Source organism: Micromesistius poutassou, assembly GCF_964030765.1.
Source record: "Micromesistius poutassou genome assembly, chromosome: 1".
In the NCBI taxonomy this organism is placed as follows: domain Eukaryota; kingdom Metazoa; phylum Chordata; class Actinopteri; order Gadiformes; family Gadidae; genus Micromesistius; species Micromesistius poutassou.
In genome coordinates this window covers 702,826-726,535 of record NC_140271.1, presented here as the reverse complement: position 1 = coordinate 726,535, position 23,710 = coordinate 702,826, and the positions used below count along the sequence as shown (strand labels likewise).

The following is a 23,710-nucleotide window of genomic DNA, read 5'->3' as shown; positions in this document are numbered from 1 at the left end:
TAAGAGACACTCACGAGAAGAGGTGGACGGCGTCGCTCTGCTCCCGGACGCTGTCCCTTCTGTACTTCATGAAGTTGCCCAGCGTTGCCAAGGGATCCGCAGACACCTCCATCTTATTTTCAGATGACCATGTCTCCATGGCGACAAGCACGATCCGCGTGTTCAGCTGTTCCTTGTACATCTGAGGGTTTTCCAAAAATACCCGGTAAGTCTGTCACCGTGTTTACACTGCGTCAAGAGAGGAGAACGTCTCGCTCCAAAACCTGCTTCTACCAACTGTGGTGAATTTACACACACACACAGACACACACACACACACAAAGTGACTTTTAATAACACCGTTTGTAGTTCTGTTTAAGGTGAAGACGTCTTACCGCGTCTGCCATGTTGACCACAGCTTTGGCAAAGTTTTTGGTCTGAGTGGTAGAGCGACGCAACTGCACAAACTGTAGAGAGACACACATGATGCCCTGTGTGTAAGTTTCAGTGAGACAAAGACATGCTGAAAACAACATACTGGGCTGGAGAGGAACAGTGAGACGCTTTATTAATCCTGGGAGGAAAAGCATACTGGGGCTAAGAACATACTGGGGCTAAGAACATACTGGGGATAAGAACATACTGGGGATAAGAACATACTGGGGATAAGAACATACTGGGGATAAGAACATACTGGGGATAAGAACATACTGGGGATAAGAACATACTGGGGATAAGAACATACTGGGGCTAAGAACATACTGGGATAAGAACATACTGGGGCTAAGAACATACTGGGGATAAGAACATACTGGGGCTAAGAACATACTGGGGATAAGAACATACTGGGGATAAGAACATACTGGGGATAAGAACATACTGGGGCTAAGAACATACTGGGTATAAGAACATACTGGGGCTAAGAACATACTGGGGATAAGAACATACTGGGGATAAGAACATACTGGGGCTAAGAACATACTGGGGCTAAGAACATACTGGGGATAAGAACATACTGGGGATAAGAACATACTGGGGCTAAGAACATACTGGGGCTAAGAACATACTGGGGATAAGAACATACTGGGGATAAGAAGAATACTGGGGATAAGAAGACACCATGGTGACAAGCAACAAAGACTCTCACACATGCATGTCCTTTCACAAAGACACACACGGCCACAATAAAAACACAAATGCAAAGCACAGGCTTGTGGACGCAGACAGACACACACACACACTTGAGAAGGGGAAGGGGAAGATGAGGTGAGGAGGGACCTACCAGTTCATAGTCGTTGACCACCATCAGCTCTATGTATTTGGTCTCGGCCTGGACCGAGGGACGGCGCACGTGTCTCTTGCGCCTCATCAGACCCTTGGAGGACTGTGCGGAGATCGTTTGGTCTGGTCTGTCCTCCTCTCCCTCGTCTTCTTCCACTCCATCGCCACGCCACTTGCTGTCTTTAGCACAGCCTATGAGGAGCAAGGGCAGTCGGACTGGCGTGAACCCTTTACGTGTCAATACTTAAACAAGAGGTTTGGGGCATATGAACGGGGGGACGTGGGATGATGTAGATACTTTATTTCAATGGGTTTCTGTCCTGTTGTAATATTCTCTTTAACCTTCCTTCTAGTTCTGACCTCCATAACACATGCTAGAGAGTCAAGAGGCATGCCATTCATAGAGCCAGCCTTTTTAACACGCATGTCGATTCTGTCTCTGTCATCAACAGTAAAGTTGTTACCCCAGCCCACACTAGCATAAAAAGGACAATGGCCAAGATGGCATGGTACAAATTTTTAAAGATTTTGACTATCCTCTAAAGGCCTCAACTTGTTATGAATCTGTAATAACATTGAATATTAACACTAACAATAATAGTACATGACAGATGAAAGGTTCTAACTCTTCTACCTGGGCAATGAGGGGTCAGTCTAAAGTCTGGTAGCCTGTGGATGGTGTGAGCGCCGTCCTCCTGAAACACAACACAAAACAACAACACAGTGTAAACACACAACACAATAAAAGCAATTCAATCAAGAAACATTTTTTGTAGTAGCTTAATAAATGAGTGTGGATGTGGACGTGCTATCCTAAGTGGCCGATCACATTGAAAGCTATTTAACAGCTGGGGGGGGCTATTTTGTAATTGTTATCAATGGGAACAAAGCGTTTTGCTATCTGCTTTTGCTAACTTCTTGGTTGGGTCTTTTCTGTCGTGAGGGCCTTGTGTTTTTGGTGGTGCGCCCTAGATTCCCTGGGTTGAAAAATGTAAACAAAAAACATCATTGTAGGTTTAGGTGTAGATGGTACATAGTTGGTTAAAGTACAAAGGAGCCACGCGCTGCACTGCTTTTTACTAGTTATCTAAGAAGTATCATTTAGAAAGATCAACCGAGATGCATTTCTATGCGAGTCAGTATAATAACCAACATTATCATTAGACCATGAAACCATTCTTGCCGAGTGTCTTTGCCTGGCTCACCAGAGAGCTCTGCCTACCTGGCTGCTCCCCTTGTGCACAGGTTCGATCCCATAAGAGAAGAATCCATCTGAGAACATTCCACTGAGAACACAGCAGCCATGTGATGGGGAGGAGAGCAGAGGGAAGGAGGGTTCAATAACAAAAATAACAGCAACAAGAAACATACAATTCAGGGCAATACATCTTCATCTGAACATGCATCCCTTTATATCTCTTTAGTATTTAGTCATAACACTTAAATCCTCACAGTCTTTGGGCTACATCTCATTAAACAGTGAGTAAACCCCAGTTTTAGCAGAACTTTCACATACAAGTTTTACATTTTTTTATCTAAGCATTCATGACGGACACAAAGGTTTTAGAAATAAATCAACACTTTGGTTTCCATTGGAGCAAGTGATCACCCTAGTACAGCCAACAGAAAACTATCACTCTGTTAAATGTCCCATGACATGCCACCAGGTGTGAGTGTGATTAGCCGTTACAAGCCATTGCGTGTCCACCTATAGATGTGTGACGGATAGATGAGCAACGTTTGCTACAGTCCACTGGGTATGCAGGTAAACTGATCTATCCAGCGTACATCTAGGTGGACACGCCCACTTGCGATGTCAGAAGAGCCCGATTTTCTAAATGGCTTGTAACGGCTCATCACACTCACACACCTGGTGGCATGTCATGGGACCTTTAAAGCGTTTATAGCCGTCGGTAGCATACGTCTTGTAATTTACAAGAAATGTCCCCCTTTAAACAACCTTATACATTTTAGTAGAAAATAACACAGAAATGTTCACCGACACTTTGTGAAACTCAAACAGGGTTTACTCACCTTTTAAATGAGTTTGCTCATGGTTATTATTCATTAAATGATGACTGAGATCCCTCCCTCTAGTCTATCCCAGTCCTTCGTCATACTTCTATAGTTTTAGTTTTGATTCAGGGATCATTTCAATAATTGTTACTAATTATCTCTCCTGTTTATTTGATATATAATATATACAATAGTTTCTTAGAGGGTAACAGAGGGGCAGCTCACCAAAGGCCCTGGCAGGTGGAGAGTGCAGCCCATGAGCCCGGCCAACCCCGTAAGCTCCCCTGGTAGTAACAGTGCTCGCCTCCCTGGGGAAGTAAAGGTCACACGCTTCAGTCTCACACACTCAACGCCTCTCAGAGACACTTGTGGACTCTGTCGGGCAAGGCAGGACACGGCGGTGTGTATTTCTGCAGCACCCTTCTGAACGGACAGACACAAAGACAGGAATGATGTCATGAAGATACGTGAAGCAGTTTCTCAAAGCACAGGTCGGGTCCCCATACCGAGCTGTGGAGAAGGTGCTGGGTCGAGTTTTGGAGTTTTCTGATTTGATGATTGATAATCGTAGTTCAATTTTTACATTTGTGGTAATTTGCCAACAATAGTTCTGTATTTATTGAGGCTAAGTGGGTCTAAGTGGGACCCAGAGGCTCAGGGTCAGATACCACTGGGCCTTGGATTAAAAATGTTTGAGAAAGGAAAATGTAAAAGGACAATCATTGAAACACAATACAAGAAAACCATTTAAAAAAGAGAACTATTGAATGAAAATATATCATTAAAGACTTAATATGGCAGTCCGTACCCGACGGCATCCGGAATGTATCTATCTAGACTAAGATGAGGTCAAACGAGACAAATTTGGTGACCGCTGCAGAAATCCCTCATCCCTTCTACCTCCTCTCTTTCTCTCTCTTCCTCTCGTTCCTTCTCCTCCCTCTCTGCGGACCACATGGCATGGTTTGTGACCTACTTGGATGCACGTGCATCGTTCCATTTAGATTAACTGCACAGACAATAGAGGTGGAGTAGCCGGCATGGACAAGCTTCTTAATAAATCAACACAGTGGGGGTTGCCCCCACAGAGCAACAGCAACAGCGAGTAAATACATGGACCAGGAAAACCGCGTCGATGTGTGGTAGTTACATATGTAGTCTGCTGTACTGTCTGTTAGCGATAGAGTCACTGCATTGGAACACAAAAACAAGGCAGTACCTGATGATTTTCCTGTCCTTTGAACAACCTTGACTACCTTAGCAACACCGCCCTAGCAACAGCCTCAGCCACACTGTCTCCCGGTAACTTTGTTTGAAGTGAATACATTGATCAACATTCACAACACTGTGAAAGACCTGGATATCATAACAAACTTGACCACATACATGTAGGTGTCTATTATCAGATTTCGGTCACAATATCCGCATCCAGCAAACATAGCTGATGCACTCCTCACAAAAAAAGAGTGCTGGGATTGAATCAGGGTTTGGTCCAGCTGAGAGACAATCTGGCCATCACCACTACCATCAGCAGCCTCACATCCATCACTACAACCACCACCAACACCACTATAACCACCACCATCCACGGTGAACTACGGTCTCTTCTCTGCCAAGGACTTAATGACACCACCAAGTGGGCTGGCTGCTATGGAAACAAGCTTCTCATTGGACAGTCAGAGCGAGGAATAGAGTTGGGGAGACGAGAGTGGGTGGGTGCATGGGCTGTGGGTTGGATGGGTGGCTGGTGTTGGTGGTGTTGGTGGTGTTGGTGGTGTAGGGGGGGTATTTATCAACCTATTTGTACAATGAAATAAAATGCCTTCTGTCCCTTCTGGCTGACAGAATGCAGCGACATTCCTCTGGTGTGGTCTAAAAATATACACCCTCTGATGCCTTTGCTTTGGGTCGCGACCTACGTCTCTGACCATCTCTAAATACTTACAATAGTTGAAAACAATTAAGACTTAAGATCAATAACAATTGTTAACAATTGTCATCTAAAGAGAAATTTCCAAATCTATTTGAATTAATAAATATTTTAATACATTCTTAGAACGAAAAGCAGTTTAACAATATGCTCTCAGACAGCGGGAGAAAGCGAACAAAGTGCAGCAACTAAAGAAACTATGGCTTCAAGTCTTGTGTTTCTGTCAATAAAACATCTAATGATGTTTAGATTTGATTTTATTCCTCATTGTATCCTATCTGATCATCTCATACAACAGACAAAATGTTACCTCAAACTATTTAAATGTATAGTACATACAATATTTAAATGTCATCCACAGCAAAACAGCTCTTACCACAGACCGCAAAGGTTTTCCATCGTCATTAAAGTGCCTTTCGATATATTCTGAGGACAGGAGGTGACTGTGATAAAGAGAAAACATCTTTGAATTGAATACAAACCGTAAAACAATAACAGTATACTAATTTATTCATTATTTTCTAGTGTCATTCTAGATAGCCCCTCCCGTATTTTACCCTGTGTCTTTTAACAGTAAAAATAAACTCCATTATTTCCCATAAGTACGATTGTATCTACCAGCATCACATGAATACAAAAGTATGACAGTGTGTCAGCATGTTGTTAGCTTAGCGTTAAGGCCCAGAAACTCATGAATAAGTGAAGGCACCATTACCCCTGCCTCCAGTGTGTCTTCTCTTTAGTTCAAAAAGACGTGTGCACTAGCATCCTTTCACATTGCTTGCCAATGCTTCTGTGCATGTTTATGTGTATGTATGAAACTCAAAACTTTGAGTTTGATTCATACACATTTATGGTTACCGTAAGCCTCTTCCACAAGTATTTCCCGATTACAAATGATGGAAAAGGCACAAAGCACACTAATGCATATGGATTCAGCGATTAAGCCGTCCTACGTATGTGGGGGTCCAGAGCATTTGGGTCAATGTGAGAGTGATAGCGAAATGATGTACTAACTGGTTCAGCTCCAGATCCAACGTGAAGGTGTGTCCAAAGCCTGCTACCTGGAAGGAAATCTGGGCCAGGTGGACCGGCTGGAACAAGCACAGACAAAACAGCCATGTTGTATGTTTTTAACCCAAAATACCACAATCTGAGACAGCACCACTGCCACATTTTTGTAATGATTATATAAATGATAATAAAAGTACAATAATATCAATAATAAGCATACACATAACCCATACATACAAACAAACAAACAAAAAACAAGACAACATGCAAGCGGGACTTCGAGAGAAACAGGCAGATGAGACATTAATAGTGAGACACAGAGAGAAAGAGAGGAAGAGGGAGACATAAAGAAAGAAAGAGAGAGGGGGACAAGGAGAAAGAAAGAGATAAATGGAAACAGACAGGCAGGCACTCAAACACACACAGCTACAGAAAGAGATGCTTTGAAGCAGAACAAGGGGAAACGCAGTATACTGCTGACGAACAGAGGTCCACCCTCGTCTCCAGGAGCATGAGTGGTGCCAGCATGGCGCCCACCAGTTATTCAGCGTAAAGGAAAAGGCTCAGTGAATCACTGGCCCATCACACTGAACCACAGCACACGATTAAACTCTGGTCCCCAGGGAGTGTAGACAACTTGAACTCAGCTGGAGGAAGAGGAGGGCGCTATACTCGAGAGAGGATCCCCACAGAGCAACTACCGTTTTTTATTGTTGTTGTTGTTGTTTTTTATTGTTGTGTTTCTTTGGATCACTGGATCCTGTTTATTTGAACACTTGAACACTATATTTGATAGGGATGATATTATACATGATATAATGAGGGATTTGTAGCTGTAAGTAAGGGTTCATTTCTCGCTCCACATTTCCAGCTCAGCTAATATCGACCAGCTGTCCCCATGTCCACATGTCCCTGTCTGTCTGTCTGTCTGTCTGTCTGTCTGTCTGTCTCCCTCTTCAACCTCCTGCTTGTTCTTCTTCATGACAAGGGGAAGGCGTACGTTTTGGTCCAATATATCAAGATTGCTAGGTTGGGTTTTATTTGATAATAGTGTTATTATCATAACATAGTCATATATATATAATATAGTCATTAGTGTTAGTGGTTTTAGCTGTAAGTCTATGACACAAGCCACTCACATATGGCTCAATGAACCCAAGGGACGAGCAGTACGGACAAGAGGGACATTACCAGTAACACTCCTGTGAGGAATTACTCGAAACAAGAGTCTTTGTTAGCTTGGCACTACGCACAGGGTTAGCGTCAACACTAGGTTGGGCTTCAACTCAACTCCATAGGCCTACATTGGCAATGCTGGGGCTAAAAGCTTGGGTTTACTGCTTAAGACCTTTTAGGAAAGAAGATAGGAGTGACAGAGCAAGGAAGGTGAACCATAAATACCCTGGATTGCATCTCATAAGGGCATTAGCTTGCCAACACATTCTCTTTATCCTCCATAGATTCTACAGCTAGTCATTATCCACCCCCCTCTCCTTTCAAAGTGCATCCCCTCACCTTAGACAGAGATGGGGATGGGATGGTGGGCTGAGGGTCGGTTGGGTGAACAACGTGCTTTGAAGCACTTCTCCTTTTCAATATTTGATGGGAGGAAATACTTCAACGCTCTACTAAATAATAGACTTCAATGGGGCTCAGTGTGGCAGGCGGATAATCGGACAGGATACATATTTCAGGAGCATCTTAAAGTGTCGTCGTTGTGGAAATGAAGGAGGCAACTTTAAACATGCACGCACAAACTCAAGTCGTTGTGCACTCATCTCTCCAGTGGTATAATGCCTACATGTATTCACGCCAATCTGAAGATGCTGGAGTGTCATTTGTCAGTTATTAAACGCAGAGGTGAATAATGTGTCTCTCCAAACCAGCTTTGCACTGGTAGACATTTATTACAAGAAGTTGGAGGACAGATAAGTAGGTCAAGTAGAATTCCTCCCTGCATTGTGATCAGTAGGGTGGAGAAGGGTGGTGGTTTTCACCCATATCCATATCCAATATTCACACGGTGTGAATCTACACTCATGGTATAGCCAAAACAAAGCATTGGCCAGAGTGAAATGGGGAGAGAGGCGAAATTGATAGACTTTCGGTCGTGGCGCGTGAGAGGGACAGGAGGTGGGGATGGAGAGAAGAGTTGTTCTTCTTCCGCAACGTACCAATTTCTCCACGGTGCCATTCTTCACCCGGGTATCCAAGGACTCGCGAACGATCTCGTCCTCCGACTCGATCTGCTGCACGAGCCGCCTGGGATAGGTGATCTCCCCCGCGGGCTCGCTGCTGTCATGCCGGCCCGCAGACGTGGAGAACCACTCCCACACACTCGCATCTTGCACTGAGGTCCTGTCCCCGTCTAGGGAGGGGATAGCGGTGGTCACACGGGTGCAAAAGTCACGAGGCCTACATCCCGGTCCCCTGGTCTGAACAACGTCTCTCACACCAGGTAGAAAACACAAGTATTGAGTGCATTGCGTATCATTTCAGAAGTTGTTATTTTTATTCGACAAAGCAACCCCATATCGACATTGCGCGATATCACACGTACAACGGGTCGCGCTGGGAATTGTGTTGATGCAGCAAATCTACCGCATTGGTTCATTGCGCTGACTGAAGAGAAAAGCAATTGGGGTTCGGGCCAGTTGGCTGCACCCTTGCTATCTTGGCACCTAAACACTACTGAAATACAATCGCTGGCGGTAGTGACAAAATAGCGCTTGCTGGTACAAAATGTAAATTCAGTAGCAGGGGGGAAAGTTGGACGGTTGGACACCCCCATCTCTCTCTCTCACACACACACACACACACACACACACACACACACACACACACACACACACACACACACACACACACACACACACACACACACACACACACACACACACACACACACACACACACACCTCGCCTCTTACCTGAAATGGCAAGCCTCTCGCCCACTGCAGCAAAGACCAAGCACACCACCGCGAGCATGATCTTCACATATTCCCTCGGATCACCATCGAGAGCGCCGGACTGGCATCAAACCAGCTGATGACGAAGCCTCGCGACGTGGCACAGTAAATTGCAATACAATCAATTCGATTGGCAGAACATGTCGCGATGAACGCACCCTGTCACCTACCCGCCCAGCTCCATCCGGCCGACGGGGAGTATTAACATATCGCGGTGGAAACGATGAAACATGTCGGCACTGATCGTAAACAAATAAAATGACCGGTGAGGAGGGCGTGCGGACGGAATGAAACAGGGCGTGTGCATGCGTGCATCATTCTCAGTTTTTTCGGGTCTTTGTGTGCGTGTGCGTGTGCGTGTGTGCGTGTGTGCGTGTGTGCGTGTGTGCGTGTGCGTGTGTGTGCGCGCGCGCGAATCTGCGGTATGCGGAAACGGAGACTCGGGTAGGAAAAAAAATGAAAGAAAGAAAAGAGTCAGGTCTGCGGTGACGAGGACACGTGGGCCCGTGGTACCCTCCCTCCTCCCAGCAAGTCATCCTCCCGTTGCCATGCAGTTCTCTGCACGCGAAGGAGGCTCGAGAGATGGCGACGGCTCGCGCGGATTGTTGGCTATGAGCAGGAGCGGTGCTTTTGCAATTAAGAGTTAATTCATTATTTTCCCGAAGCATATAGATGAATGGAAGCCATTCATATAAATACCTTGTATCGTGTGTGTGTGTGTGTGTGTGTGTGTGTGTGTGTGTGTGTGTGTGTGTGTGTGTGTGTGTGTGTGTGTGTGTGTGTGTGTTGCGTGTGTTCAGTTTAAAGGGTGCATGCCTTCATCTATGATTCCACACACGTCCTCTATTATAGATACCCTACATTCAGCATGTTCTGTTGATTTTTGAATGTGCATTCAATAATAATTCAACACACACGGAATGCCCCTAGACCTCTTCTGCACACCGTGTGAGTGCAGGGATGAGCAAGTATGGGAGCTATACTAATACGTGGCGCCCCTTTCTCCACTGCATCCAGCTCACTAATGTAGAAGCAACAAAACATTGTGCATTCTAACAACTAGCCTATCTCAGAAAAGTGTAATCAGAGAATGAGACAGAGAGAAAGACAGAGAGATGGAGAGACCAAAGAGAGAAAGAGGGGGAGAGAATGAGAGAGACAGACAGAGAGAGTGGGAGAGAGATAAGTTTGTAATCTGTAAAGAAATTCCAATTGCTTTACAGGTCTGAGAGTCAACTTATAATATCAAAGGACGTCGGAACAGGAACCCTTGTATTATGGATGGATTTGAGACTAAAACGAGTTATAGAATATACTGAAGGGAAGTGATTGTATGATTTAAATATTATCTTTTTAGGTTTCTTTCTGAGAATAATATATGGGGCGTGGTTGACGAGCTAAAATAGCACATGAACTCTTTTAAAACGTAGATTATAATCTAGTGTAAGTGAACGTCATTAAATTAGGAGTTGACTGTATTTAGAGGCACACCACCCTCTGCTGCACGAACAGCTACATAACCGTGTTATCAAGGCTACTGACAGTTCCATGGCTTCGGGCCTTCAACAGACTCCTGTGCTATTGATTGCAAAGACGTAGCAATTAGACTAAGTGCACTCAGCTTCTTTCCCTTCCTATTTGCTGTTACACGGTTGTCTGATTGGTCAGTCCAAGGTGGCAATTATCTAGATTGGCTTTTTAAGAGATGTTGGAAAGCTGGAACACTCCTTTAAACGTAAAAAGAAGACAGAAGACATACCATTAGCGATAAAATTAAAAAAAATGAATGGTATACGAGATTGTGCGAAAGCTGACTCTGCGCCACAACTGCAGTTTTTAAACTGTCCTCACGCTTCCTGTGGGGCAACGTTTACGCGCCAATGGCGACTGAAAGAACACGAAACGGTACACACCGGAGAGGTAAGTAACGCGCACCCTGTTGAAGACAGATTCAAGTGGTTCGAATGTATAATTCAAAGTTTGCCATGAGCAAAATTTAAATTCTGTATCCCCACTATGTTAAGCGTCCTATCCAGTGTAAACACGATGGCTGTGGTCGTTGTTTCTCACGAAAGTCCCACCTGAAGAGCCATAGCTTAAAGCACGCTGGAACCAAGTCACTTAAGTAAGTCGAAGTCGTTGCAGTAGTTGACCGAATGTCGCCCATCACAAGTGTAGCCTACGTGCCTAGCCATTCATGTTCAACATATGTACGCACATGTTTTTTGAACAGATGTACGTTGGTGAGTTGTACAGAAACGTTCTTCGACGCAGCCAAGAGGAAGAGGCACGTTCGCTTTTCTCACGGAGAAAAGGAGAAGTACTTCAAGGTTTGTCCACCAGATGGCGCCTAACTTCCACAATTGACCTAGACTTGCACAATTATGACTCAATCGTTGTACTTTACATGTTGATTTGTCTAAACGTGTATATTTTCTCCACATTTCTACCCAATTCCGTCAGTGTACTCGGCCCAACTGCTCACTGACCTTCAAGAAACGCAGAGTCTATAAACTCCACTTGATAGAGCATGGAGAGTCTTCATTGTTCAAGTACACACAATTACTCTTTAACCCTTATAAACCATAAGCACTCTCACCACTGCGGATAGCTGAAGAGGAACTACACTTTCCAATGCTGACTAGGTTGAAAGTACTCACCATAGTCAGGCATGTGATCAAATGAAGCGAAGCGAGCTACAAAACACATTTTAATTAACTTGTGTCATAGACAAATACGTCTTACTTGCCAGAGTGTGGCCAGTAAAACAGACAAGGAGCCACGAAGGGATATAAATGTTTTGTTTTGCAGCCTATCAACAAAATCGTCAGTTAGTGTTTTTCATTAGGACTCGTGAGATGGTGGGTACTTTGAAATGACTGATTTGAAACTGGAAATTGGATTAAAAGACCGATATTGTTTTTCCCCTATCAATCCGTGGTGGTGATGGTCAAGAGTTACAATGTGTTCTGTTGTGAGAGTATATACCGACCAGTCAACAAGAGTGCATGTGCTCTCTTGCTCAGGTGCTCAAAGGCCGGATGTGACTCCTCATTTGACTCTCACATCGGCCGCAAAGCCCATGAGAAGAAACACGCCGGTTGGTGAATTAAAAATCAAGTCTTTCGTCCCCCTTATCTTCGTCATTTTAGTTTCTTGCGCCTACATTGAAAGAGTTCAGGACATCTGACCAAGATTAATTTGCTAACCGACAGTGTGGCTCAGGAGGCGAGCTAGCAGACTAGTAACGGGTGTATATCTGCAGCTCTTCTCTCTCCTCGTCCTTTGTTCTCCTCAGGGTACCGCTGCCCTCATGCAAACTGCCAGGTCTTCGAACATACCTGGGGCAAACTGCAGAAACACATGGTGAAGCACCCAGGTAAGGCACGTTGCTACAAAACAATTTCATAATTATGCATGTAATGTGACTAGCATGGCAGAAACGTGTACCTTTTTGTATCCAGGTGAATTCTTGATTTACTCAGGAATTGGACCAAAGTCCTTCGTTTTAACTTTGCGCTTAAGATCTGTCGGCCGAATCATAAGGATGTTTTTAATCTTCCATGTTAGTGACTTACACCTGTCAAGCGTGCAAAAAGGTGTTCAAGCGGGTCGACCGGCTCCGCCAGCACAAGCAGGTCCACGCCCTGCACAAGCCCGTGCTGGTGTGCCCGAAGATGGGCTGCCAGGCGTACTTCTCCACCACCTTCAACCTGCAGCACCACATCCGCAAGGTGCACCTGAAGCTGCTCAAACACCGCTGCGCCTTCCCAGACTGTCCACAGATGTTTGCCATGCGGGTGAGTGATACGCCCGAGGCTAACCTAGGCCAGAGTAGGATTTGGTGCGGCCCCTCCCTGGCCTCAACAGGTTTAATGATGCCGTGGTATAGTGTGTCACCTGTTTAAGTGTAGTGGTTCAGTCCATGGCAATGGTAAATGGCTCTATTAAAGGGGAGTTTCCCCCAGTTGATTGCAATTCTTTGTAGTCTGAACAGTTGTACCCCTTCAGCTGGTCAGGGCGTGTCCCTCAATAGGGACTCAAGGGGCGACTCTGGCATATTTAGATGTTGAGCTATGTTCATCAGCGGAAGTGTCCTCATTCAAGGTGAGCTTGTTTGCGCCTAGTTGAATGACTTTCTCTGGTTTTCATCAGGTTTTCCTATAAGACGGACTTAAACGCTGCAAACCCTGCTGTAATGTGTGTGATGGAGTAATGTGACCGCTTTGTGTTCCCCGTAGGAGAGCATGGCCAGACACATGCTCTGCCACGACCGCCAGCCCAACCCATGCAGGGTGAGGACAATACTATACAATACAGTTCTGTGGTCGGCCATGTACAGGCCAGACGCTTCATTAGTGTGGGTTAAATCCTGCTACCAGTGATCATAATTTGCATAGCCCTCTAAACGCCGGCAGCTGTTGTGATGTTCTTGATGCGTGTAATAAGCCTTCATCCAACAATGTCACATTTGCCAGCCCTTTCCCCAGCTCTGCTTCAGGCATGTGGGTGTAATGCAGCCGTTTAAAGGGGCCTGGGTTGTGTCCTTGGTTTAAAGGGGCCTGGGTTGTGTCCTTGGTTTAAAGGGGCCTGGGTTGTGTCCTTGGTTTAAAGGGGCCTGGGTTGTGTCCTTGGTTTAAAGGGGCCTGGGTTGTGTCCTTGGGTTTAAAGGGGCCTGGGTTGTGTCCTTGGTTTAAAGGGGCCTGGGTTGTGTCCTTGGTTTAAAGGGGCCTGGGTTGTGTCCTTGGTTTAAAGGGGCCTGGGTTGTGTCCTTGGTTTAAAGGGGCCTGGGTTGTGTCCTTGGTTTAAAGGGGCCTGGGTTGTGTCCTTGGTTTAAAGGGGCCTGGGTTGTGTCCTTGGTTTAAAGGGGCCTGGGTTGTGTCCTTGGTTTAAAGGGGCCTGGGTTGTGTCCTTGGTTTAAAGGGGCCTGGGTTGTGTCCTTGGTTTAAAGGGGCCTGGGGTTGTGTCCTTGGTTTAAAGGGGCCTGGGTTGTGTCCTTGGTTTAAAGGGGCCTGGGTTGTGTCCTTGGTTTAAAGGGGCCTGGGTTGTGTCCTTGGTTTAAAGGGGCCTGGGGTTGTGTCCTTGTCATTTTGTCTTCTTTCGCCCCGGCCTCGCCACAGCAGCGGCAGCGCTCCAAGCGGGCGTGGCAGAACCGTCTAGAAGGTCACCACCAGATGCCCCTGGTGGAGGACGACCTGCGGCGGCTGTTCGCCGTGCGCATGCGCATCTCACGGCGCGCCAAGGTGGAGGCGGACCTCTCGGGGCTCTTCAACGAGCGCAAGATCCCGCGCTACGTGGACCCCGAGGTGAACCTCCGCGACTTGTTCCGCCTGAAGGCGCCGCGGGCGCTGCCGCCAGCGCTGCCGCCAGCGCTGGAGGTGTCGCCGGTCAGCTGAACACGGGAGGAGGAGGAGGCAAAGTGCCAATTTTCTGTCTTGAGGAAAATGTAGCATTTTATGTTTGTTTGACCTTAACAATAATTTGAAAATATGTTCAGTATAAATGTCCCATCATTTAAGAATTTAGAAAATTGTCATCAAGACATTGCAGTGACTGCACTAAAGAATTGTTTAATTTGATGCTTCATATGCTAATTTAAGATTTTTCCACTTGAAAGATGGAATATTTACCTTATTTAATAGACAAAGTTAAATTCTGTAAATGTCTGCTATGAGGATATTTGGACAAATCACCAATAAAGCTTAAGTTTGTTACAGAATACAAATGGTTTCAATCTCCTCAAACATTCCACACACCATGTGATGGCCCAGTTGACCGTTGGGAGTTATGATACGTTATGTTATAGTTAGAGTTATGATACGTTCTGTATTTGGAGTTCTACTGTGGCAGTCTTCTCCACACATGCAGACTGACCTTTCAGAGCGTGTTGAAGCTCCTCCATGAACAAAGGACTGTCTAACAAGGGTCTCTGCCACACCGCAGCTATGCCAGAGCGGGCCACGTGCGCTTTGAACACCCATTGGCTTTTTCTAACCTCATTGTTCTTGTCATTTATTTTCATGTTATCTTACAGCTTTAATGGCGCTAGCCAGACATCTTAATGCCATGAATTAAGGCTGGAATGGCCTGTTTTCTGTTGGCTCATTATGGCTTTGTCTATGCCAAATGTGACTTGTATGGCAGGCAAAGGCCAACAGTTCTCACTGTGTTCACAAATCACCATGCTAAAGACTACAGCCCAAAGGTTATTTGACACTCTTCTCGGATACATTGTCATATAATGCGTTACATTGTTTTTCAAGCGGGTGAGTTAGGTATTTGAACATATTAATTCAGTGCAATTTTTGTTAGGTTTTAAAATACATTTTCAGAGTGCAAACAATTCCATTTATTGACCAGAATTCTGAATCACACTATCTATTTACATTATGGAGCAATAGCTTTGCATTTTTGTTATTTGTTTCTCATGTGAGACATGAAAAAAAAAATGTTTTCATTGGCTTATATTTTAACGTTGAATTAGGATATTTAAAGTACAACTCGAGTTCTCTCAACATTGCGCAGTATCGCCACAAAAAAATCCCATGATGCATTCTGATGTACAAGCCGTATAGGACTGTAATTGGAAGGAATGGATTTGGGTAGTTTGTACAGCTACCAACCGAAAGAAGGCTGACTGCTGCAGTGGAGTACATGAGTGCTGCTGTATCAGCCATCACAGCACACACATCAGGCTCTGTTGAAAGCCTAAAGGGCAGATGGGAATACTGCAAGACACAAAATGTATTTCACAGATCAGAAATCAATACAGGCATTCACTGAGATTGATTTGAGGCAATTAATCTTGATTTTGTTGTAGTTGAACAACATTGTCACAGTGAATACTTACGTGTTATGAAGTAACGTACCTGTCTATTCCAAATAGAGTATAATTATAATCCTGAATGTCCATAGAGATTTACCCCCTTGAATTCATTATTAGGAAATAATGAAGGTCTTCAAAGTTTAAACAGCAAATCCTCCTTTTCGAAGGGGTGCATTCTGGAATAGTTATTCTGGGTATTAAACTTGGAATGACCATTATGGTGGGGACCAAACGGCACCAGTGGCCATGGCAGCAACAACAGCAGCCTCTTCAGTGAATGGCTGAACAGGCGTTTCAGTGCTATGGCTGCTTTAGGCCTTGCCTGCCCACCCAGTTGCACCCTTAAGGGCTCTTTATGGATCCATGCTGACGGACCCCTTACGTCCTTGCGGACCCTCCTTGCGTCCACCGCAAGGGCCTGACGTGCACCTCCCGAAAACAGCTGCAAGGGCAGTGATCATTTCCGGCAATATATGCAAAAAATCTAAGGCGAAACATGTAGCCTTTGCCTTCATGGCAATAACCGTTTTTGTTGCACAGGACACGAGTCCTGTTCAGCTTTCAAGTTGCTAGAATCCATAACCATACCATAATCACAACTTCTAGTAGTAGACCAATTGTAAAGTAGTAGCATGCACAGACAAAGAACAACTATTTGTTCTCTTTACCACAGACATGCACAGCGACTAGTAAACCCGACACGGAACCATAAAGGTTCACGTCTACGTCAACGCGACTGCGTGGTCATTGCGTCGCGTCAACGTGGAACCACAATCAGCCCTTTAGATGCTGTAGCAGCCCTATGCTAGCACTAGCTACCAACTTTAACCTTCACTATAAAAGGTGGTCTTGTTGAGGAAACGTGCTGATTTGTTGAGTCTTCTCCTTCAGAAAATGCACTTGCAAAATGAGTCAGAATTGATGGGATTCAATTGTTCACAAGAATCACAACGCTGAAAGCAAACCATTTCACGTCCGTTCAAAAAAAAAAAAAAAAAAATTCTCAGGTTCAACTATTACTCCCCCTCCCCTAATGTTCAGAGAACATGGAGTGATTGGCCGAGGGGAGGGGAGGGAAGAGGAGGAGGACACTGTACTGTATAATTTAAGCAGGAGAGACCACAGGACCCTGAAGTGGGTTAAGCATACAGCCGTCATAGCCTGATTTAGCCTGCCTCTCCAGAATTAGATGACCCAAAACATCTCTCCCCTCCCTCTCCTTCACCGTCTTGGTCTTATCCCTGGTCCCTGTTTGAAGACAGGAACCGGACCTCTATGATAAGTTGTACACTCACTGTCATTTGTCCTTGGTAGTGAATGCCCAGTTGGGATATGGAAGGGAAGTGATGTGGTGGTGTGGCATGGCGTTTGGGTCTCTGGTGGTGCTTCACAGCACTTGATGCGCTTTAGTCACTTCACTGTTTTGGAAAGGAATGAAAGGTCAATACAGTGTTTACTCTTCGAGTCATTAGTAACCGACGACACGAAACAGCACACTTGAACTAGGACTAAGCCAAGAATTAGTATGGCATGCCGGGTCTCTTTTCTCCTGCTTTCAAAACACTGTAGGTATTTTGTAAGCAGGATTATTATGATCAAATAGGTACTTTAAAGCAAACTACACGTCTGATTTAACCTTTGTAATTGTCTCTCCTGGCTTCACTGTTTTTTTTGTCCATAAACTCCCTACTGTTCATCGATTCTAAAAGACGATAATGCTGTATTGCCACTGTTTAACTCACTGTTTAACTCACTGATTAACTCGTGGCAAGAGAGCACTCACACTAATTGTTCTTCGGAAGAATCCGTACCCTTGAAGTAAACTTGACAAATGATATTATTCACAGATGTTTTGGTGAAGCCAGGAGAGACCGTTATGGTGGTTAGATCACACAGACCGGTATTGTCCTTTAAACAAATGATCCAGAAAAGCACTACACTACCAATGCTGTAACAAAAAATACAACTATTATTGGCATTTTTATTTATTTTGTAAACTCCAAACAACAGAGCGATATGATGATAGGATTGAATTTTCTTTTGAAAAGCACGAACTGTGTTCTTCTTGTTGGCCAAATGGGGATATAGGCCAGCATAGCCCCTACTGTGTGTGCCCCAATAAGCCAACTACAGAGTCAACTCAATTTAACAAATTATGTATGATTGACAGTTGCCAGTTTTAACCGCAGACAGGCCTTACCCTGAGAGGTCCTTTTAGAATTGAATTTCTACCTGGTTAAATAAAGGATTGATTGATTGATTTGGTCCAATCCTAGTTTCCCTGGTGCCCTTAATTCATACAATCATCGGCCCATTCCTAGAGACGTCGGATGCAACTCTTAACACAGGTCTCAACTCATCCGTCTCATTCTTAAAGGTTTGGGATGAATCATGTGAGCAGCACATCGTCCCCACAAACACACAACTTGTGTCACATTAAAATACAGAAGAAACATCAAAACGTACAGAAGCTGCATGTTCCTAACTGGAACAAACTCACGGGCCACCCAAAAATAGATTGAACCAAGTTCGTCGCTTTTGTTTCTACTTGGGTGGGGACACGGCACAAACTTTGATGAGACTTTGATGATCCGGAACACCAGCACCGGCGCCTACATGTGCGACTTTATACCTTTATTCTATTTTTTACTTTTACAATAACTTATTTATGGCTTTATATGCAATATTTGATATATGTGTTTTTGTTATTTATAGCTTACATTTTAGAAACATGAACCATTTACCTGTTTTGAAAAGGCGACAAGAATTTCAGAGGTTGTTGATGGACTATTGGCGACCATTAAATGATTGGCGAGATTTGGCAGACCTATTGTATGGCTTTTTAAGAGGACAGAGGTACATTTTCAGCTTGATTGGGATTTTTGGTTGGGTGATTCGTTTCTTGACATTTGTAGGGACATGTTCCTATCAAGGACAGCTTCCCTTCAAGTACGCCCTTGATCTTAACAAGTTTTTTGAAAACATCTCTTAAAGATCATTGGCTGAGCGTGGAGTGAAGCCACAGGGCTCTCCTGTCTGGATAGCCACTGCAGGACAACGGAACCTATTCTCTGTTAAGAACACCATTTAACAGGACAGCGGAACGTATTCTCTGTTAAGAACACCATTTAACAGGACAACGGTACGTATTCTCTGTTAAGAACACCATTTAAGAACACACAGTGCACCATGGTGCCTCTTATAGTCACCCTATCACAGAACAAGCCAATCAGCAAGTCAAGTTTTATTTATATAGCCCATTTCATACACGGAACGGTAACACAATGTGCTTAACATGGTCATGAAAAAATCACATGAATTAAAATAGTTAAATGACAGGGAGATCACATAGATTAAAATGGTTAAAATAATTTTTTTTTTTTTAAAACATGGAAAAATTAACAAAATACAAAACCCAATACAAGAAAATGAACACAATAATAATAATGATAATAAAAATACAAGACACAACACAAGCAAAAAGCAAGAGTAATGGAGCACAGGTGCAGGGGTGGGTTAGTGAAGGGCATCGGTAAACAATTTGGTTTTAAGTCTGGATTTAAAAATGGAGACGGTCGGTGGGAGAAGTCTTGATATCTAGGGGTAGGCGGGTCCACAGACGGACAGCATAGCAACTGAAAGCTTGCTATGCTCCCTGCTCCCTGCTTAGTGCGGGCGCTGGGTTGTACCAGTTGATGCTTATCTGCCGATCTAAGTGATCTGGACGGACAGTACACTTTAAGCATGTCTGCTAAATACAGAGGTCCCTGACCATTAAGTGATTTAAAAACAAGCCAATCAGTGTGTTCTCTCTCTTTCTCGCTCCCTCTCCCCCTCTCTTTATTCTCTCTCTCTCTCTCTCTCTCCCTCTCTCTCTCTCACTCTTGTCTCTATCCCTCCCTGTGTTTGTCTCTCCCTCCCTCTCACACACACTCTTCTCCCTCTCTCCCTCTCTCTCCCTCTCTCTCTCTCTCCCTCTCTCTCTCTCTCTCCCTCTCTCCGTCTTTCTCCACACAGAGCTGGAGAGAACATTGTAAACTGGGTTAGCGAGAGGAAAAGTACGAGGTAGGGATGTACATGGGGAGGGGGTGAGGGGCGGTCTCTTTGTCATCTCTGTCTCCCTGTTTGAGTCTCAAATGCTACGCGCCTTACCGTGCTCTGTTTAATTCCATTTATCTGCTGACCAAAGGAAAGGTCAGCAGCACACCGAGAGAGACGACGGGAGCTGCTTATTTCAACAGGCTTTGTCTATGGAGTGTGTGTGTGTGTGCGTGTGTGTGTGCGTGTGCGTGTGTGTGTGTGGCCCAGGAAGCAGATTTCAAATAGAGTGATGGCCTAATTCAGGTTCTCCAAATTATCCAGTCATTTGGAGAAACCTCTTTGAACAGTCGGGGGACTGTTCAAAGAGGTTTTCACCACTGTTGGAATTCCTCTTCTCACAATTATTAATGCCAGTCTGCGTACAGGTGTGGTCCCTGAGAATTTCAAACGAGCAGTTGTGCAACCATTAATTAAAAAACCTGGACTAGATCCTGCAGCTCTCGCAAATTTCAGGCCTATCTCTAAACTCCCATTTCTCTCAAAAATCCTTGAGAAGATGGGGTTTTCCAATCTGGTTTTAAATCTCTGCACAGCACAGAAACAGCTCTTTTAAGAGTCTTCAATGACATATTTTTAGCTACAGTTACATTCAGTACATTCTTGTACTTTTAGACTTAACTGCTGCATTTGATACAGTGGACCATGGGGACCTGATCTTTTGCATGGAACAGTGGGTTGGCATCGGGGCACAGCACTGGAGTGGTTCAGGTCGTACTTGGCAGATAGAACCTTCTGTGTCAGTCTTGGCGATTCTGTGTCCTCCTCTGCTCCTCTCTCGTGTGGCGTCCCGCAGGGCTCGGTCCTAGGCCCTCTCTTCTCTCTCTACTTGCTCCCGCTTGGCACCATACTTAGGAAGCATGGGATTCAGTACCGTTTTTATGCAGATGACAGCCAAATCTACATCCCTCTTAAGAAAAAGGAATGTTACTCAACCACTGCCTTCGTTAAATGTCTTGATGACATGAAGGCCTGGATGGCCCTGAACTTTTTAAATTTTAATGAGAAAAAAACTGAAGTGATGGTTTTTGGTGGCTCTTCTGAAACGCCCCTTCTGGATCTGGGCCCTTTGGCCCAGCATATTAAACCCATCGTTACCAACTTAGGTGTAAGAATGGATGTGGACCTCAAGCTTGACAGCCAGATCAAGGCGGTGGTCAGATCAAGTTTTTATCATTTAAGGCAGCTGGCCAAAATAAAGCCGATTTTATCAAGGCGACAGTTTGAGACTGTAATTCATGCCTTTGTCACCACTCGGCTGGATTACTGTAACGCACTTTATGTAGGGGTCAGTGCGTCGTCCATCTGGTCCGTCTCCAGATGGTACAGAATGCTGCGGCACGCCTTCTAACCGGCACTCGCAAATTTGACCACATTTCCCCCATCTTAGCCTCACTCCACTGGCTGCCCATAAATTTTAGGATTCCGTTTAAAATGATTTTATTTACTTTTAAATCCCTTAATGCCCTTGCCCCCGCCGTACCTCTCTGAGCTTCTACACCCCTACGCAACCCGCACGCTCTTTCAGGTCAGCTGATCAGCTGCTCCTGAATATGCCCAGAACTACACGGAAGCTCAGAGGGGATCGATCGTGCTTTTGCGGTTGTGGCTCCAAAACTCTGGAACAATCTGCCCCAGCTCATCAGAGAGGCCTCTTCTCTGTCTGGGTTTAAATGCCTCGTCAAAACCCACCTTTTCTCCTTGGCTTTTAACACTTAGGAAGACATTGACACTATCTTTTTATCTTTTATCTTAAACTTATCTTATCTTTTTACCTATCTTTTATCTTTTCTTATTTTCTTATTTTATTGTATTTTATTGTATTTCACCTTACTAATTATGTTGTCCTGTTGAGCTGTTTTTATTGTCTTGTATTTTTGATGCTTTCACTTATTCTCTGTAAAGCACTTTGGTCGACAGTGGTTGTTTTAAACGGCTTAACAAATAAAGTTGGATTGGATTGGATCGGATGATAAGACTGACTCTATTTGCATATATTTGGAAGTAGAGAGAGACAAAGTGTGATAAAGAGAGAGAGAGAAAGTGAGATATGGAGATAAATAATTAGTGATAGTTACACAGAGAGAGGGAATGAGAGAGAGAGGACAAAGGTTTAGATGTTGAAGCGTGTGTTTTATTTACCCAGCATGCTGTGCAGTGGCGACAGACGCAGGGAAGCACATCACGTTTTCATTCGGAGAGCACGTGTTGAACAAATGAAGGGCGACCGCCGGCAACAGGGGCTCTAAGCACCGCTGGTGCAGTGGCAGCACACTCCCAGTCCCATCTAGTTTGTCTGGCTCGGTGTCACAACAAAACATTTTGGAATATTCTGCTATCATGGTGGGATGATTAGCTATTTCTTAGACGTGTTTTTCTCTGTTTCAACATCTGAATGGTGGAGGCTGTACTATTGAAGTTCCATAAAATCAAGCAAATGAGTTGATTTGTACTCATACTCAACCAATATTAGCTAATTAACATAATCTGTTTATAAATTATTCATAGAGTACAACATTTCTTGTTGATGCCGAATTTGTCTCAGGACGACCAGTGATTATGTGGTGGTAAGCTGGCTGTTTCTTGATGAGCCAATACCCCAATACCCAGCCGTCATCGTTACCTACATTTTACTCTGGTCACCTCTGGTCTCTAGTAGACAGGTGAAATACACTCTTTTCAGAGAGGTGTCACACAAAACACAGGTGTTGCTCGTAACAACTGCTCCTTTTATGTACCAACGCGGACAGACCAAACTTAGTGAAGATCACCACACAGTGACTCTGACACACATAAATCAAAAATGCCGAACTGATCCTGTTCTTTTTATGGGGGCAAAACCTGTGTTAAGCCCGCTATAAGAGTGCTATTTTGTATAGGGCATAATAATAAGCAGCTCTTGCCATGCTTCATGCTTAGATTTCGTCCCTATTTATTTCACTTTATTTATTCAGAAAGTCACTTATAGGACCCTCTTTTGCAAGAGGGACCTAGGCCCAGTCCCATTTCTCTCCCCTTAACAAGAACACTCGCTCTGAGTGTCCTTAGCTGCAAGTCAGCTACTGAACTGGCTAGCGTTCAAGGGTTGATTTTAAGGGAAGACAGCACCCCCCCTTGCTCCCTTATCGGGACACGGGACAAGTATAGTGGGACAAGTATTGGGACACCCTTCCCCTTCGTGTGGAACGGGCAAAATCTAGGGTTAGGGCTCAAATCTAGGGTTAGGGCTCAAATCTAGGGTTAGGGCTCAAATCCAGGGGAAGGGGGAGAATTGGGACAGGGCCAAAATCGTATCTCAACCCCCTCTTATGAACAATAAAGGAGGTTAAAAAGGAAAATGCTACATCCTCATCTGTGAAGGTTTTAAGCGTTAGTGGTGGGAGTCCCCACATGTCATCCATTGTGTTTTTGTCTCTTGCTCTCCATTTTCTGTTCCATTTGTCCCCCCCCCCCCGTCCTCTGACCTGGTCACGTAGCCAGGCTCATCTGGGCGTAGGGACATGTCAGAGCAGCGCCGTGAGGTGAATGAGGTATTCTGGGTAAATGGTTGGTTGGTGGGGAAAACACACTGGTGGCTGCGGGCGGGTTAGAGGTCTG

General features: G+C 44.7%; 2 protein-coding genes across 2 annotated transcripts in view; one reads left to right on the top strand and one right to left on the bottom strand.

Annotated features, from left to right (window-relative positions):
* Window positions 1-9,284, bottom strand: part of LOC311334622 (disintegrin and metalloproteinase domain-containing protein 11-like) — a 23,754-nt gene extending 14,470 nt beyond the window's left edge. Inside the window, exons 1-10 of the mRNA XM_084463400.1 lie at window positions 9,151-9,284; window positions 8,395-8,588; window positions 6,224-6,300; window positions 5,583-5,649; window positions 3,502-3,584; window positions 2,483-2,546; window positions 1,895-1,955; window positions 1,262-1,452; window positions 375-446; window positions 15-181 (exon numbers count right to left, since the gene is read on the bottom strand). Coding sequence (XP_084319526.1) covers window positions 15-181; window positions 375-446; window positions 1,262-1,452; window positions 1,895-1,955; window positions 2,483-2,546; window positions 3,502-3,584; window positions 5,583-5,649; window positions 6,224-6,300; window positions 8,395-8,588; window positions 9,151-9,208 — 1,034 coding nt within the window. The 5' untranslated portion in view covers window positions 9,209-9,284. The remainder of the gene's footprint in view (window positions 1-14; window positions 182-374; window positions 447-1,261; window positions 1,453-1,894; window positions 1,956-2,482; window positions 2,547-3,501; window positions 3,585-5,582; window positions 5,650-6,223; window positions 6,301-8,394; window positions 8,589-9,150) is intronic.
* A 1,687-nt stretch (window positions 9,285-10,971) lies between these two features.
* On the top strand, window positions 10,972-14,585 carry 42sp43 (P43 5S RNA-binding protein; the record flags this gene model as incomplete). The annotated part of the gene is made up of 9 exons (XM_084488453.1): window positions 10,972-11,109; window positions 11,214-11,314; window positions 11,423-11,519; window positions 11,653-11,741; window positions 12,216-12,289; window positions 12,488-12,568; window positions 12,760-12,989; window positions 13,431-13,484; window positions 14,310-14,585. The coding sequence occupies 9 exons, from the start codon at window positions 10,972-10,974 to the stop codon at window positions 14,583-14,585; spliced, it is 1,140 nt and encodes a 379-aa protein (XP_084344579.1).
* Between the last annotated feature and the right edge of the window lie 9,125 nt (window positions 14,586-23,710).